Raw genomic sequence first — 17,996 nt, forward strand, 5'->3', positions numbered from 1 at the left:
GAAGTGCCTGTAAAATTAGTCTCCAGCTGGGCTGAGAGAGAGAAAAGACAAACCGGTGGTTTGCAATGTTAGGCAGTCTAATGTCCTGGTTCAAGTATTGCAGTGCTTTAGAGCAGGGGTGCCCACACTTTTTTGACTCGCGAGCTACTTTTAAAATGACCAAGTCAAAATGATCTACCAACAATAAAATTTAAAAAAAACACAACACACACTGTACTCATAGAATTGTTAATTATCATTCCTATTCTGGGGTTTTTTCAAAGAGGTCAAAGCAGATGACTCTATGCACTGTCACCTCAGTAACAACCATACAAAAATAGACAAATACCCACCCCCCCTCCCTTTTTACTCGACGCTCATAGGCTCCCTGCGCTAAAAACCACTATTGCGGTTTTGTAAAAGGGGACCATATTGTAAAATATAGACAGCAGATATAAATTCAGACACATTTTGATCACTAAATTTAAAATAAAATCATTTTTCCTACCTTGCCTGGTGATTTCATGAGTCTCTGGTTGCACTTTCTTCTTCTGACTGTGCATCCAATCTTTCTTTCAGCCTGTATGCTTCCTCTCCTCCACAGCTCATTCCCTCCCCCAACTTTTTCTTCCTCTCTCCCTGACCTTTCTTTCTTTCTCTCTTCATGCCCCCTTTCTTTTTTTTCTGTTTCTCTTCTTTCCTTCTGTCTCCCTGCCTGCCCCCTTTCTTTCTTTCTCCCTGCCCTTCCCCAAGCCACTGCCATCGGGGAACAGGATCCAAACTGCCACCAAGGGAAGTCAGCGCTTTCAAAATCCTCGGCAGAGCGAACCTGGTCAGCTCTCCTGCAATGGAGTTTACTAATCTTCTCTAATCCTGTGTCAAAGCTAGGAAGAGAGCTAGATTTGTCACAATAGACAAAGGTTAAATTGAAACAGCAAGAAGCTGGACTCTGCATAAAATGCAACACCACAGAAACAGTGACACATGTCTCCTAAAGCAATAAATAAATAGAAAATTTTTGTTCTACCTTTGTCTTCTTTGGTTTCTGCTTTCCTCGTCTTCTTGTTACTATCTTCCTTCAGTCCACTGTCTGCCGTCTCTCTGCCCCTCCCTATATGGCATCTTCTCTCCTTCTAAGCCCCTTCTAGAAACTGTATGCCTCCCCCTTCCATCTCTCCTTTCACCCCCATTGGTCTGGCATCTCTCTCCTCTCCTTCCCTATCCCACACCTCTCTTCTGCAATCCCTTTCTTCCTTCATTTTCCTTTTCAATTTATTTTTTGCATCCATCTAGATTACATTCTTACTACCCTCTCATCAATTTCCTTTTTTACTGTCTACCTACAGCTCGCCACCTCTTTCCCTCACCCCCTCCAGTATTTCCCTAACTCAATCCTTTTCCACCATCATCTGCCCTCATCTCTCTCCCCACTTCCATCATCTGTCCCTTCTCCCTACTTCCATCTTCTGCCCTCTTCTCTCTCCCCTTTCTCCCCACTTCCATCATCTGCCCTCTTCTCTCAATCTCTCCATCCACCACAGGCCCATCATTCTCCCTTCCTCACCTTTCCAATTTTGGCAACAAGATCTGCAACACCCCCCCCCCCCCCGCGATGACACTTAAGATTGGCAACGGGCCTCCTTCTACCCCTGGCATCAACAGAACTTTGGATCGGCAACGCGGTGCTCAGTCAAAAGCGGAAACAGGAAGCTGAGTCAGGGAAGCTTTTGACGTGAGCACTAGAGAATGGCACGGGGAAAAAATCTGTTCCCGTCACTGCAAACTTCACCTTCACCGCCATCCCATTCACTGCCTCGTCACCATCCCCGCAGCATCCATACAAGCCTCAGTACTGCAATATTTAGCTTAATCCTTCCTTATAAATCAAAGTTCTGGCTGCTGAACTGGAGAAAGAGATGTTCAGCTGACAGGGCTTTGTTTATAAATTTTTATCAACGCAACTAATATACTACTTTATCCTGAAGCAAAAAAAAGAAATAGAATTTTTTCCCTACCTTTGTTGCCTGGTTTCTGCTTTCCTCATGTTCTCATTCAATTCCTTCCATCCACTGTCTCTCTTCTCTCTGCGTCTTCCATTTGCTCTGTTACTGTGCCTCTCCCTTCACCCTCCTTCCAAATTGGTCTGGCACCCATCTTCTTCCCTCCGCTCCCCCCATAATCTGGCATCTCTGTCTTCTTCCCTGCCAGCGTCTTCTCCCCACTCTCTCTTCCCCATTTCCCTGCCAGCGTCTTCTCCCCACTCTCTCTTCCCCATTTCCCTGCCAGCATCTTCTCCCCACTCTCTCTTCCCCATTTCCCTGCCATCGTCTTCTTCCCACTCTCTCTTCCCCATTTCCCTGCCATCGTCTTCTCCCCACTCTCTCTTCCCCATTTCCCTGCCATCGTCTTCTCCCCACTCTCTCTTCCCCATTTCCCTGCCATCGTCTTCTCCCCACTCTCTCTTCCCCATTTCCCTGCCAGGGTCTTCTCCCCACTCTCTCTTCCCCATTTCCCTGCCAGCATCTTTTCCCCACTCTCTCTTCCCCATTTCCCTTCTGCGTCCTTCTCCCCCCCATCTTCCCCATGTCCTTTCAGCGACTTCTCCCTCCCTGTCTTCCCCATGTCCTGTCAGCGTCCTTCTCCCCCCTCTGTCTTCCCAATGTGCTTTCAGCGTCCTTCTCCACCCCTCTGTTTTACCCATTTCCCTTAAGCGTCTTTTCCTCTCCACTCCACCTTTCCTCACTTTCTACCCCCCTCGCCCGCCTGCCCGCCAACAGGCCCGGTCCGACAAACCACTATGCCCTGTGGCCGCGAGTCTAAATTACCTTCTTACAGCAGCCGAGCGTTGTTAGTTGCATATGGCTGCCATAAAGGTAGTCTCTGACGCAACTTCCGGTTGCGTTAGAGATGACCTTTAAAGCAGCCACACGCAGCTTCTGTAAGCTGCTGTAAGAAGGTAATTTAGACTCACGGCCACAGGGCAGGGGGGTTTGTTGGATCGGGCCTGTTGTCAGTTGGTCGGTCAGCGCCACGAAGGTAAAGGGACCTGGCCAGCTGTGCAACCCCCTAAGGCTGCATCCGGGGCGGACTACCCCCCCCCCCCGCCCCCCTCTTGGTACGCCACTGGTCAACACTGTTTCTTTAGGGTCTTGACCTCACAGTGCTGGTGGTGGACTGCATTGATCTGATTGCAGATCCAGCTGCCCGTGCGCTCCAATTCTATCAGCTTGCCTCCCATAGAGGGCATCATAGTTAGCCCCAACTTCGGTAACAAGGATTCTAGTTTCGCCTGGCAAGAAATATTGCTGCCTTATAGGACCCATGTTACTGAAGTAGGAGCAGTTCACAGTGCTCTGTGTTTAAAGGGTGTTTGGTGGGAAACCGTACCCATATCAGTGTAGTGACGTCAGCGCCAATAACCGTACCGCAGGTATATAACCTGTTATATTTTGGCCATTTTTTTGCTGGTGTTTCTGTTGGTCATTCTTTCGTGCTGGTCTTTCTTTTGAGCTGGTCTGTGTTTTATGCTGGTCTTTCTTTTGTGTTGGTCTGTGTTTTGTGCTAGTCATTTTAGGGGTTTGTGTAATTCAGGAAAAAAATTTCGATTCGATTCAGCCTTTTGAATCTATTTTTCGATTCGATTTTCCTGCCCAATTGGGTATTTTGTTTTTTTTTTAATATCCTGGTGAGTTTATTTTATAACTTCTTCACCCTTTTCACTCCCTTTGCCTTCTCCTAACCACACTGGCACTGTAGTGTAAACAAACAAAAAAGACTTTTCCTCTCTCTGTTAAATCCTAGCACACGTTTGCAGTCTAACACCTGCTCTGGCAGGATACATGTTTCAAATCTGGCATATTGTAATCACAAAACAGAAAATAAAATTATTTTTTCTACTTTTTGTTGTCTGGTCATTATTCATATCTTGTTGGTCCCAGGCTCTGGTTGTCTTCTGATAACTTGCTTGCCAGGGTCTCCTTTCTTCTTTCTCCGTGCTAATCATCCATCTGCCATCTCTGTCCTCCCCTTCCGTTTCCCTTCCCTAGAGGTCTGGCATCTTTCCTTTTTTTCGTCTCCATCCACAGATCCACCTTTTCTCAACTACCCTTTCATCCAGCATCTTTCCCTCCTTCCCAACTACCCTCCTATCCAGTATCCCTATCCCGCCCTCCACACCATCTCTCCCTTTCTGTTCCTTCCCTCCCTAAATCCCATTGCCCATCATCTCTCTCCCTCTCCTCTATTTTTAGACCCATTATTTCTTCCCCCCAAAGTCCGGCATATGCACATTTCTTTGAACCCCCCTTCCCTCCCTCCCTCCCTCTGTGTACTTTTACACCAGGACTCCTGAAGGCCTGCACCCAAGGCCTGACTGTCCCCCCCAAAGGCCTGCACCCAAGGCCTGCCTGTCCCCCCTAAAGGCTTGCACCCAAGGCCTGCCTGTCCCCCCCCCCTGAGAAGGGGACGTCAGAGAAGGGAGCAGGACCGCGGCAGAGAGAAGACAGCTCAGAAGACCCGACGGTAGCTTGCAAAGATCGCTAGCACTAGCGATCTTATGCAGGTTGATGGATTTAGGTAAATTTGATGTCAGGAGGCCAGGGGGGAAGCCGGACACTGCAGCACTTCCCGACTGACCCTCCCCCCTCGCCCTCTAAAGTAGGAGCAGCAGCGGCTGGCCAGCAAGAGCAGCGCTGCCGCTCCTGCTTTAGTGGGCGAGGGGGGAGAGTCCGAATCGGGAAGACAATTTTTTTATTGTTTTAAATCGATTTGAATCGGTTAACCCAAAGTGGTTGGTACTGCATGTGCAGGTTCATAGGCTGAGAGGAATAGGCCAGGGCCAAGCCCAGGAGTGGCGACAAGTCCGAAGGTGAGCCCGAAGACATGCGCTCAGGGTTTATAGGCCCAGGATCAACTTCCTAGACATGACAGAAGAGCGGTGTATAGGTCTCTATCGCTTTAATAAGGAGACCATAGTTCATCTGTGTGAACAGGTGCAGGAAGAGCTGGAACCTATGACTTTCAGGGGACAGGCCATTCCTGTTCATGTTTGTGTCACCACAGCCCTAGCGTTCTTGGCCACAGGAACGTTCCAGAGACCTCTCGGCGCTGCAGCTGGCATGAGCCATCTGCCTGCAGTATAATTGCCAGCTTTCTGGATGTCTTTCTTAGAAAGATCTCCACCTACATCCACTTTCCTGTTAATGCGGCAGAGCAGCAGCAGACAATGCTAGGGTTTTATGATCTAGCTCAATTCCTCTTAGTTACTGGAGTGGTTGATGGCACACATGGCGCTCAGACCACCTGCATATAATGAGAGAATGTTCCGTAACCGGCGCAGTTATTCCATGAATATGCAGGTGGTCTGCAACGCTGATATGGAGATCACAGATGTGTGTGCTAACTTCCCAGGGTCGTGCCATGATGCCTACGTAGATGAAGCATCGGGGCATGGCCTAAGGCCGCACTCGTCAGCGGAGGAGGCGTGGAGCAGGAGGGACTGAGAATCCCTCCTGCTTCCAACAATATTAAGGTATGGGGAGGGGGGTGGGCCTTGCCCGGTCATCCTGCTGGCTTCGGAGGAGGCCTGGAGCAGGAGGGAATGATCACACCTCCTGCTCCCAATGATTCTTAAAGGTAGGGGGGAGTGGGTGGGCCGGGCCCAGCCATCTGTCTGTCCATCCGTCGTGCCAGCCTAATTTGGGGGAGGGGCATTTTGTCAGGGTTTGGGGAGGGAGAAAGCAGTTCCGGGGGAGGGCGCTTTTTTTTTTTTTAAACGAACAGATATTTTGCTTGTGTAAAACATGCAAAATCAGTGACAGGAGGCTGCTTCTCCTGTCACTTGTCAGGGGCTGTGCAAGAGCGGGGATCGCACATTTGCGATCCCTGCTCGCAAATGGGGGCGTTCCTCCGATCGCCCCCATTTGAATATGACTGATTTGTGAATCAGTCGAACCTGCCCGAATCGGAAATGGATTGTTCCGATTCGGGCAGGTTAGTGAATCTAGGCCAAAGTGCACTCTTTTTCCCCTCCCCACCACTGCACAGCATTTCTTCCTCTCTCCTCCACCACCATGTACAACGTCTTCCTTTCTCTCTCTCATTCCCTCCCTTGCTGCAAAGGGAGTGGGGAAAGAGAGAGGGATCCAGGGTGCCTCTCTCCCACCCCCCCTCTACTGCCACATCCAATATTTATCCCTATCTTATCCCCTGGACTGTGTGCAACATCTTTCTTTCACCCCTGGGCAAGTCACTCAGTCCTCCATAACCTCAGGTACATTAGATAGATTGTGAACCAGGACAGATAGGGAAAATGCTTGAGTACCTGATTGTAAAATCGCTTAGATAACCTTGATAGGCGGTATATAAAATCCTAATAAAAACTTGAAAAAAACCTTGAAACTTCTCTCCCTTTCCCCAGTCCCATATGCTCTCTCCCTCTCTAGAAAACACCTAGCTACCGGCCTGCGTACCTGCTGGTAGGCACTCTAACGCACCCCTGCCAGCATCTACTCCTCCCCCTCTTCCCTACTGCCCACTCTGACAACTTCCTGTTTCCACTAGGGCTTGTCGCAGTGGAGAGAAGATGCTGAGCCAGTAACAGGGCAGCACAGCGCTTCTCTAAGATGTTAAAGGTAGACACGCCGCAGGCGGGAGGGAGGAGGGGAGGAGTAGATGCCGTCAGGGGCGCGTTAAGAGTGCCTACTAGCAGGCTGATAGCTAGGTGTTGCTCTCTGCCTGACAAGAAGTACAGTCCCCCCCAGGAATTTGGGGGGAGACCATGGCCCCTGTGCCCCCCTCCCCCCTTCCGACAACTATGCTTCCATATACCAGTGTCCTTGTACTGTTTAAACGAATGCCTCCACATGTACATTCTCCTCTTTCTCATGCAGCTTGAACCTTCATGTGGACATACAGGAGCATTCTTTGTTGTCACTTGCTGCCAGGATCCATCTCATCTGTCTCCAGCTGCACTGTCAATGCTGCATCCTGCTTTCCTGGAGTGTGGGCTAGGATGTATGTTAAGGCATATTTAGGAGTGGCTGGGAGCTGTAGGTAGGAGTTAGTGTTTGGGGACCAGTTGACCAGAATTGCTCACTTGTAATGACTCTGTAATTGTGTCTCAGTACAGTTTTGCTTTTTGTTTTTTTTTTTTTTTTTGGGGGGGAGTCTGTATTCTGTTTTTTTGTTGTTGTTGTCTTACCTACCTATTATGTGTCCTGCACATTTTTATTGCGCTCCTGGTAATGAGTGAGTCCCAAGTGTAGAGCAGTGTATCCAGGAATGTAGAAGTTTGTGGGTTAGGCTTTGTGCCCTTGTGAGCCCAAATGTTTTGTGTTACTGTTTCAGCTCTTTGCCTTTCCTACTAGTATTATGCATTCAGGTGTTATCTAATATTTCTAATTTTGTTATGATTTTTTATAATTGTTATTATTTGATTATTGGAAGACCAATAAACAACTTAAATATTTCTCTGTAACTTTGTGGTCATATATAAAATGAGGACCAGGGCCTTGAAAAGCTCATTCTTTACCAAAGTTTACACCATCCCTTGCAATATTATGATGGTGTGATCCCTGTTTCCTTTCCACTGTCCACTTAACATAATTATAACATAGAACATCCACCTCTATAAACAATCAAATATGAAACTTTATAAAATTTGAAAAAATATATGTAACTTTTAAAACTACAAATAAACATTTTTCATTAATCAACTAGGGTTTTTGGAGGAGGGAGGTGGCCCTCAAGAGGCTCTTGAGGCTGGACAGATACAGCCCTCAAGAGGCTCTTGAGGGTTCCAGGGACAGATACAGCAACAGCTGCACCTGCCCCTGGAAATGCTGAGGTATTGGAGAGGCTGGGGGGCCATAGAATGCCGACTACTGGTGATAGAAGGGTGTCTGGACAGGCTAGAGCATGGGCTGTCCAGCATTTTCACTGGGCTAGGCCATGTTCTAGCCCAGTGAAAGGGGGTGATGGAAGGGGGTCTGGCCTTTTGGCTAGAACATGGCCTAGCCCAGTGAAAATGCTGGACAGCCCATGCTCTAGCCTGTCCAGACACCCTTCTATCACCAGGCGCATGGTGTTAGTAAATATTAGGGTGGTGTCACAGCCACTCGCTGGGCAATCAGGGGGCGCTCCCCCACCGCAACATCACAATGGCCCCAGTGTGGGCAGCATGTGCAGGTTGGCAGGTCGCGCCCAGTTGCCAGGGCAAGGCTTATGTGGCAAAAAGTGGCAGATGGGCCCGGCAAAAAATATTTGTATATTCGTGGGTCACATGGGGGGGGGACAGATTTTTTTTTTTTTTTTTTTTAAGTCTGGGCTGTGTGCTCCATGTATCTACTCAAGTATTCTTTTACAGTGCCTGGCAAGAAGTGAGGGGGCTGGTATATTTTGTTAAATATATTAGTGCACCATTTTGCTCTGAATAATTTTTTTGTTGTTTTCCTCCTCAAAATCTAGGGTGCATTTTATGGAGCAAAAAATACGGTATATAAGGCAGAGTCAGATGCCTAGGAGAATAGAAGGAAGATGTAGGGCCAGCATACTCCTTGCCATCAGAACCCAGAGGACCTCTTGACTGGGGTAAGCTAATTATGTGTACTAACTACATATGACACTGGTTGTGGCAAGCAGTCTGAGTTTAGAGTGTGGCTGTAGGAGCTCCAGCCTCAGGGCAGCCACTGGCCAGAGTTCTACATAGACCATAAATGCCATACTTTTCTTGGTACGATGTCAGTAGCGTGCAGGACATTGGGGTGCCGACAATCCCAGCCCCATATTTGTGCACAGGACAAAAGAACATCGCCCTATTACCTTCGGTTTGGGCCAAAATTGTAAGTGGAGTGGAGCAGAAAAGTCAAAGGTTGGAGTTTGTGTGAGGAGAGCGCAAGTTGTAAGTGTAGTGGGAGGGAGGGATTCCCCTCCACCCCCCCCAAGCCCCCCCTCAGAGCACAAACAGGAAGGTAATAGGGAAGACAATAGAGCGCACATTTGTCCTACGTGCTACTGACTGATGGGTCACCACTTTTCTTGTGCTTAGTATCCCGCACTCTGTTCCTGCAAGCTCTGTCTTAACTGCACAAGTCTGGCAGTTCCTGCAGGAAGAGGGCAAATTTTATCATCCAAGGTAGGTTAGGGGGGACAGCTGTGAAAGGGCATCCAGGTTTTATCTCCCTATTGCTTTCAATTGATAAGATTAAATAAAACAAAAAAAAACCTGGTGTCTCAATCCACCCTCCCTTTTCTGGAGCCATATGGTAACCCTAGTTATATTATTAGCATGAAACATATACTTACAGATCTGGGGGTGTGTGAGGCTCGCTAGTTGAAACTCCTGGCCAGCCTCTCCCAGGCTCTTCTGTAACATAAAAGGATATAAAACTTGGATTTCTATACTGCTATATAGAGAACAATATGCATTAATCATTCATACAGTTAGAATAGAAAACATTTCTTCACATGTGCAATGAACATATAATTGCAAGTAGTTTAATACTTTACCTGTATTTTAAATAGGGCCTTCTGTGGGCTGGTACCACAAAATAGTGGTGTTCGCGGTAAATATAGAGGCTGACCAGGAGTCTAGAGACAGCCAGGGAGAAGTTGGCTTGCCTTCTCCCAGACATCATAGCTGTAAATGATGTCTCCGCGTGGATGACGTCATGAGCACCGACGTCGTACGTCAAACAGCGCCCATCCGAGCGCGATTCAACAAACCGCATTCAATACGAGAGCGCTTTCTTGTTTTCAACCAACGATTGAAACGGCGCTTACAATAAAGCGTAATTCTATACCAGGCACTTCGATTTTCAGCGCTATATATTTTAGCTCAGCTCGGCACCGTTCTCTGAATCGCCTTCGGCGGCGACTACCACGGCACCTAACATTTAGCTGCGCCTCACAGAATTCGGGCTTTGTTATAGAGAAGAGTCTATTTCGAATGGTTATGACAGCTTATGTTTCTCAAGTTCAGGCTTTTCACTTTAGGTGTGATGAGTCAAGAATATGCCTAAAATGTAAAAATAATGGATAATACATTGGGTCATGCTTTTTGGTTATATCCTAGAATTCTGAATTTTTGGAATGTTATTTGTGCTTTTCTTGGATCAATTATTTCTAGAAATGTGATTCTTTCCCCCCAGATGGTATTATTTCTTCAATGAGAGAGGAATTTTAAGAAAGGGAAATCTTTTATTGTCAGAAATGTATTTTACATTTATTGGTATTGGAAGAAAGTCCACCATCATTTTGGCAATGGAGAGCAGCATTTCATGCTCTTATGATTATGGAAGCTAGGGTGACCTCCCCATCGTTTAAAAAACAGCATAAATTTTGGATGACCTGGGAACCTTATATACAGCAATTATCAGCCAGAGCATGCACTTTTGTATTGAACTCATTACATTTGTAATCAGAAAGTGAAGCACTATTAATTGGTAGTATTTGGGAGTGGGGTGGGTGGAGGGGGAGTATGGGGAGGTGATTTTGATAGTAATAGGGATTATATAACGTGTTTATATTGTGATGATACTGATTGTTTATTTCTTGGAATTTATAGATTCACATTGTATTAACAATTGGAATCAATTCACCAATTCACTTCGGGTGAATCGATTCGAATAGATTTGTTTTTGAAGAAAATCGGACTTACCGATTCGTTGGCTCCCTTGCTAGAGACCCATTCGAGCTTTCCCTCTGTCACCGGAGTCCTTGCTTCTGATGTAACTTCCAGTTTTGCAAAACCGGAAGTTACATCGAAGCAAGGACTCCGGTGGCAGAGGGAAAGCCTGAACGGGTCTCTGTGTGCAGATTGGCGGCAGCAAGGCGCTCTCCTTCCTGGATGTTAGTATTTCTCCTCTCTTCCCTGGCCAGGCAAAAGTGGTGGTAGCGAATGCAATTCACTACCCTGCCGCTACTCCGGGCATCTTCTCTCCATTCGGCCACCCAAGTGGAAACAGGAAGTTTTCACTGAGGGCGGGCCACAGTGGAGAAAAGATGCAAGGAGTGGTGGCAGAAGTGGATCGCTAAATAACTACCACCACCGGCAACACGTTGTAATGTCAAAATAAAGGTAAATGGAGGGAGAGGGGAGATGGACTTGGGGGAGTTGGTGGACTGGGGAGATGGATGGGAGATATGAACTTGGTGGAGGGGGAGATGGACTTGAGGGAGATCATGGAGGAAGATGGACTTGGGGGAGAGGGAGAGATGGACTTGGCGATTGGCTGACCCAGAACGTCAGAATTGACGTCGGATGGTGAGAGTTGGTCGGCCCCATGGGGAAGAAAAGCAGGGAGGAAGAACTCGGCGCCGGCCTGTTCCCGATGGCAGCAGTAGCAGCCTTTCCCTGGCGACAGCCTCTTCCCCAGTGTGCAACCCCTTGGACTGTGCACCCAGGGCAGACTGCCTCCCCCCCTTGGTATGCCACTGTTTACAAGAGAGGGGATGGATAAGGGGATGAGTTTTGATATCTAGATACATTTTTTGAATAGCAGGGTTTTGATTTCTTTTCGAAATGATTTGAAGTCGCTCATTGTTGTCAGCATGTTGGAGATGGAGTGGTCAAGTTTCGCTGCTTACGTCGCTAGTAGGTTGTCATACATCTTCTTGCGCTGAGTACCTTTGAATGGGGGTTAGGTAAATGGGGTCTGAGTTCTCCTTTGTCTAACTATATGGTTCCAATTTAGGCGATTGTTTAGGTAAGTGGGGGCAGTGCCATTTATTACTTTGAATAATAGACAGTATAATTTGAATGTGAGTCTAGGTAGGCAGTGGTGATGTGGTCAAATTTGATTAGTGAATAGATCAATCTGAGGGCTGTGTTTTGTACAGTCTGTAATTGTTTTATCATGTTTGCGGGGCATGGTAGGTAGAGGATGTTGCAATAGTCCACTAGACCTAGGACTAGGGATTGGACTATGAGCCTATATTGCTCTTTGTCAAATAATTTTCTTATTTTTCGTAGCTTGCGCATGATTAAAAAGGCTTTCTGGGTAGTGTTGTTGATTTAGACCTGTATTGTGCAGCATCTATCTATCATCACTCCTAGGAGTTTAAGAGCGGACTGTATAGGATATTTGGTGGCATTTATTTCTAATTCTATAATGGATGGGGTTTTGGCCTTTTCAAGCAGTAGAAATTTTGTTTTGTCTGAGTTCAGCTTCAATTTTTGGTCTATCATCCATTTTTCCACTGCTTCTAGTGGGTTTTTTTTTCCAGTTTTTCTGTTGAAGTGGGATCTGGTGAGTCGAAGGGGAGGAGAATGGTGATGTCATCTGCGTAGCTGAATGATGTTATGTCTAGGTTATCTAGAGTGGTACCAAAGGAGAATATAAAGAGATTGAAGAGTATTGGCGACAGTGGTGACCCTTGTGGAACTCCACAGGGGTTAGACCAGGGATCTGATTTAAGATTGGTTTTCTTTACTCTTTATGTTCTTGATTTAAGGAATCCTTGGAACCAGTTGTATACCCTGCCTGAGATCCCTGTGGCTTCTAGTATCTGTAGTAGTATGGTGTGGTCTACCAAGTCAAATGCAGCAGAGAGATCAAGTTTAATTATCAACATCCTTCTGCCTTTGCTAAGGTGCTGTCGGGCTGTGTCTAGTAGAGTCTCCGTGCTATGGTTGGTTCTGAATCCTGATTGTGAGGGGTGAAGTAGGTTGTGGTCTTCCAGGTAGTTAGTGAGGTATTGTGCAACTAGTCCTTCTATTAGTTTAATGTATATTGGTATTGAAGCGATGGGTCTGTAGTTGGAGGGGATATCTATTGTGCCTTTATGATCTTTCACAATTGGGGTGATTATGATCTCGCCTAGGTCCTGTGGGAATTGACCTTCCGTGAATGTTGCATGAGGCGAGCTCTAAATTTGGGGGAGGCATTTGTTATCAGATATGTGGGACAGTTGCATATGTATTTTTATATAGCTAATCTAAAAGCTAGGCTTTCTAGATATTCATCCTATCTGCATTTAGCACACCTGCTGTAGAGTCAGAGTGCTGTGGAAGTATTGGAATCCCAATCCCAGTAAAATATAAGTGCTTAGAGTGGATAATTTTTTTTAAGATGTGACTCAAATCATAAGAGGGGGTTTTTCATTGGGTGTACACGAAAGGATTAAAAATTTTTTTAATCAATGTAATGATGGTCCTATTTCTGTATCTTTGTTACATAAATTGTGGTGGTGTTTGATTCCAAATAGAACATATGAGAATATTATACAAAAGTGGCGTGATAAATTAGGAATTCAATTATCACTTCAAGATTTCAGTCAAGCTATTCATCGCTTGCCTAAAATTATTACAGGATATGTTTGGAGAGAATGTACATGTAGAGTTTTGCATAGAGCATATTTCTCACAGGTACAAGCATTTCATGCAGGATTAGTTAACTCTCCTTTTGTATCAAATGTGAGAAAGATTCTAATACTTTATCTCATGCGTTTTGGAAATGTAATTTATTTATTAAATTTTCTATACCGTTCTCCCAGGGGAGCTCAGAACGGTTTACGTGCATTTATTCAGGTACTCAAGCAGTTTTCCCTCTCTGTCCCTTGTTAAATCTTTCTGGTCTGCCATCCTGTTATTTTTAGGTTCATTATGGAATTGTCAATTGGTGGAATCTCCAAAAGGGGTGTTATTTGGAAAAGCAGCAGCTTGTGTTTTTTTTTGGATAGGATAGATGTATTCTATTTCAAAAGGCATGTATGATTAATGCATATGGCAATATTGGTTACAGAAAGATCCTCCTAGTTATTGGCATTGGAGGAATCGATTCCATCGTTTAATTTTATTTGAGATTTGGGAGGTTTGTAAATTTCCTAGAAGAACACGTTTTTTTTTTAAATTTGGGACCCTTGTATAGAAAAATTATCCTCAAAAGCAAGAAGTATGATTCTTAATACTTTATATTAAAGCTATGTAAATGTTCTTTGTATTTTATATATGGGTAGTTCATGTCACCTTTTATTCTATGGTGGGGGGGGGGTAGGTAGGATGATTTTAATGTGTTAAATTACTTGAACTGTATTTCTATTTAATTCATTTATTATAATGTTGTAATAATAAAACAATGGAGGGGGGGTAGAGGATAAGGGGGTTGGAAAATGAGGGAATATATTGAGAGATGTATTAGGTAATTTGAACATTTATTAGAAGTTAATAGGGTAAATTTAAATGTAATGACCATTTCTTCACTTAAGATGCGACTTTGACAGCCCCTGTCACTCGAGTCAGGCTCCGCTCGCGCCAAGCAAGGCCCGAGAAAAGCCCGCTGGGCGCTCGTCACGTGCACGGGCGTTTCCTCCTGTGCAGTTTCTCGCGCCGCCGCCGCCGCCGCCGCCTCCGCGCTAGGTGATGACGTAGCAGGGGGCCCGCGGGTCTTCTTTCTCCTGAGCCGGCGAGGCGGGCCTGCACCTTCCCATTGTCCAAGATGGCGACGGCGGCGGCGGCGGCGTCGGTGTCCGAAGGGGCTGCGTGAGGGCGGAGGCGGCGCGGAAGACAGTCGGGGGGGCCAAAGCAGGAATTCGGCGAGAGGGCGAGGCGGAGGCAGCGCAGGCGGAGGGCGAGGCGGCCATGAAACGGCAAGTGGAGCGCGACTCCAGCCCGGGCCGGGCGGCGAGCAAGAGGCCGCGCGAGCGGGAGAGAGAGCGGGAGCGGGACCGCGAGCGCGACCGGGACCGCGAGCGGGAGCGCGAGCGAGAAGGCGGGAGCCGTCGCGAGGATGGGCCCGCAGCGCCGGCCGCCTCTGACAGCAGCGGCAGCGGCAGGGCCTACCACAAGAGCTCGGGCCTCGCCGGCGGCGGAGGTGGAAGCGGCGGCGGCGGCAGCAGCAGCAGCAGCAAACGGCAGGCTCGCAGCGGCAGCAGAGACCGGGAGAAGGCCAACTCCCGGAGAGACGATCGGGCGGCGGCGGCGGCGGCGGCCGCGGTGGCAGCGGACATAAACCACCGGCTGCAGCACTTGACGGAGGTGGCTGCCAACATGCGCCTGCCCATGCGAGCCGGAGCCGGGGCTGTGGCGGTGGAGGCCGGGGACAGGGTGACGGCCAGCCTCATGGAGTACAAGACGCTGCTCATCAGCAACCTGGGCTCGCAGCTCTCCAACGAGCATATCGAGGACGGGCTCTTTCACGAGTTCAAGAAGTTTGGCGACATCAGTGTCAAGCTTTCGCACACGCCCGAGCTGGGCCGGGTGGCCTATGTCAACTTCAGGCACCCTGATGATGCCAAGGATGCCAGGCACGCTAAGAGCCGCCTGGTGCTCTATGATCGACTCCTCAAAGTGGAGCCTGTCTTCTCCCGCATCAGGAGCACTACGCCACCTGAACTGCCCTTCCTGCCCCTTCATGGGGGTTACCAGTTCAAGCAGCGCTCCTTATCGCCTGTCACCAATGCCATTCGGGAGCCACGGCCTCGGCATGCTATCTACCCCTTAGAAGCCGTGGGGCTCTCTCGGGAGCGGGAGCGAGCCTTGGAGTACTATGGCATGTATGATGAGCGTGGGCAGCCGTATGGCTACACTGTGCCTGAGGAAGACCTGATGCCTGAAGATGACCAGAGAGCCACACGCAATTTGTTTATTGGCAATCTTGATCACAATGTTTCTGAGATTGAGCTGAGACGTGCCTTTGCAAAGTATGGCATTATTGAGGAAGTGGTGATAAAGCGTCCAGCTCGGAACCAGGGGGGTGCCTATGCTTTTCTCAAATTTCAGAACTTAGACATGGCTCATCGGGCCAAAGTTGCCATGTCTGGCCGAGTTTTTGGTAGGAACGCTATTAAGATTGGTTATGGTAAAGCCAACCCCACAACACGTTTGTGGGTTGGGGGGCTCGGGCCCAATACTTCATTGGCTGCTTTGGCCCGTGAGTTTGACCGCTTTGGCAGCATCAGGACCATTGATTACATGAAGGGAGATAACTTTGCCTACATCCAGTATGAGAGTTTGGATGCAGCCCAGGCTGCCTGTGCTCAGATGAGGGGCTTCCCCTTAGGAGGGCCTGAGAGGAGATTGCGAGTGGATTTTGCAAAAGCTGAGGAAGCGCGATACCCACAGCAGTACCCTCAGACAGCACTACCAGTGCCCTATGAATTGCTCCCTGATGGTTACAGCAAGCATCGAAGCCTGGAAGCAGATCTACGTGTAAGAGACAGGACTCCGCCACACCTACTCTATTCAGACCGAGAACGTCCTTTTATAGAGGGTGATTGGAACAGCCCTGTCAAAGCTACAGAGCGTAGGAACAACTCAGAGAGCTATAGCAGACTGGCCCGCAGTCGGAGTGGTGATCGTTGGGGCAGTGATGGTGAGCCTGGCCTGGCCAAACCATGGGCTGAGAGGCGGAAGCGACGGAGCCTCTCCAGTGAACGTGGACGGGCAGCTCACTCACCTCATGAGGACAGAGGCAGGACCAAAGTGAGCGGACAGCCTTCAGAGAGCAGCCCAGACAGGCCACGGAAGGAGAATCATAGCAGTGAGGGTGGCCTAGAAAAGAGTCAGACTGTGTCTGGTGATAAGAGTTGCCAAGGCACTCCTGAGCCTTCCCCACTCAGGAAGCGGGAGGGTGAACGCAATCATCGAGCTGCTGAGGCTGAGCTGAAGCCCAAGGTGGCTGATGAGCCCAAAACTGAGCCCAAGAAGCCCAAGACCTTATCGGAGTATGCACAGACCTTGCGACCTGCATGGACGGGGCACCTGGTGCTCAAGAACAGCTGCTTTCCCACTTCTATGCATATCCTGGAAGGTGACTTAGGGATCCCCAGTGCCCTTTTAAAAGACTCCACATCTGGCAGCAAATTAACCCAGCTCAAGATCGCCCAAAGGCTACGACTTGACCAGCCCAAATTGGATGAAGTTACTCGACGGATCAAACAAGGTAGTCCAGATGGGTATGCAGTACTTCTGGCAACACAGTCTCCACAGGGGGCAACTGGGACTGAGGCCTCTCTTCCTACAGAACCTGGAATGCAGAAACGACTTCTCAGGAACCTGGTGTCCTACCTGAAGCAGAAACATGCTGCTGGGGTGATCAGCCTGCCTGTTGGGGGAGGTAAGGGCAGGGAGGGCACAGGCATGTTGTACGCCTTTCCCCCAGGAAACTTCTCCCAGCAATACCTGCAGGCGGCTCTGCGGATATTGGGCAAAGTAGAAGAAGAACATATGGTAATAGTTATAGTAAAAGATGCTGCCTGAGCCACACTCACTCTTTTCCAGCTTTGGTTTTCTTTGTGCCCTGAAATCCATATTGCTGAGGGCAGATTTTTAGCAGAGGACCGAAAGCAAAAACCACACCTGCAACCAGACTCTTTTAGTTCTGATTTTTAATGTTCTCTGACCATTTGAAAGTGTCCAGTTTTATTTGTTTTTATCTGTGACATTGTCCATTGTGTTTTCTGTATTCATTTTTAATTACTTGTATGGAAAGTTGTCAGTAAAACCGTGCTCACGGATGGATTTGCAACATTGTTGGGTGCTTTTTTTTTTTCCTGCTTTTAGTTAGTTAGGATTGGGACTTTAAGGAAAGTTTCACTCCTGAATTCTGCAGTGCTCTGCTTCAGTAATTCTCAGGTCCAGCCTCACTTGAATTTCAAAAATGATGCAAGTCAAATTCTCTTGTCTCCTCCCCCCCCCACTCCATGTCATGCTCATAACAGTCACAAATGAGATTGCTCACATGCCTGCTAGTTCTTTGGCTATTGCAATGTGCTGATTTACATGACTGCACTAAGATATTTCAGGTACACCTATTTTTTGTTAGAATTTCAAAGATAACTTGAACCATACCTTTTTTGTTGTTACAACTTGCAATACATGCTTTTTAATTGTGGGCACACAGCATGTTAATTATGTTTTATAGCATCTATCTACTGTAAGTCTTTTGGATTATATTTGAAATTTTAGATTGAAGTGAACATATATTATGGAGTAAGCAAAATCTGATTGTTAAATCAGCCTGATTTACCGAGGCTTTCTATTTTTTAAAATGTGAGAGAAGAGAAATATTATCTTGCTT

General features: G+C 47.5%; 1 protein-coding gene across 1 annotated transcript; it reads left to right on the forward strand.

The window, feature by feature from the left end:
* Positions 1-14,330: 14,330 nt before the first annotated feature.
* RBM15B (RNA binding motif protein 15B) lies at positions 14,331-17,444 on the forward strand. Its single transcript, XM_033926512.1, has one exon. It carries the CDS (start codon positions 14,558-14,560, stop codon positions 17,174-17,176), a length of 2,619 nt encoding a protein of 872 aa, XP_033782403.1. The 5' UTR covers positions 14,331-14,557; the 3' UTR covers positions 17,177-17,444.
* Positions 17,445-17,996: the final 552 nt, after the last annotated feature.

The sequence above is a fragment of the Geotrypetes seraphini genome, chromosome 17 (assembly GCF_902459505.1).
Source record: "Geotrypetes seraphini chromosome 17, aGeoSer1.1, whole genome shotgun sequence".
Taxonomy (NCBI): Eukaryota; Metazoa; Chordata; class Amphibia; order Gymnophiona; family Dermophiidae; genus Geotrypetes; species Geotrypetes seraphini.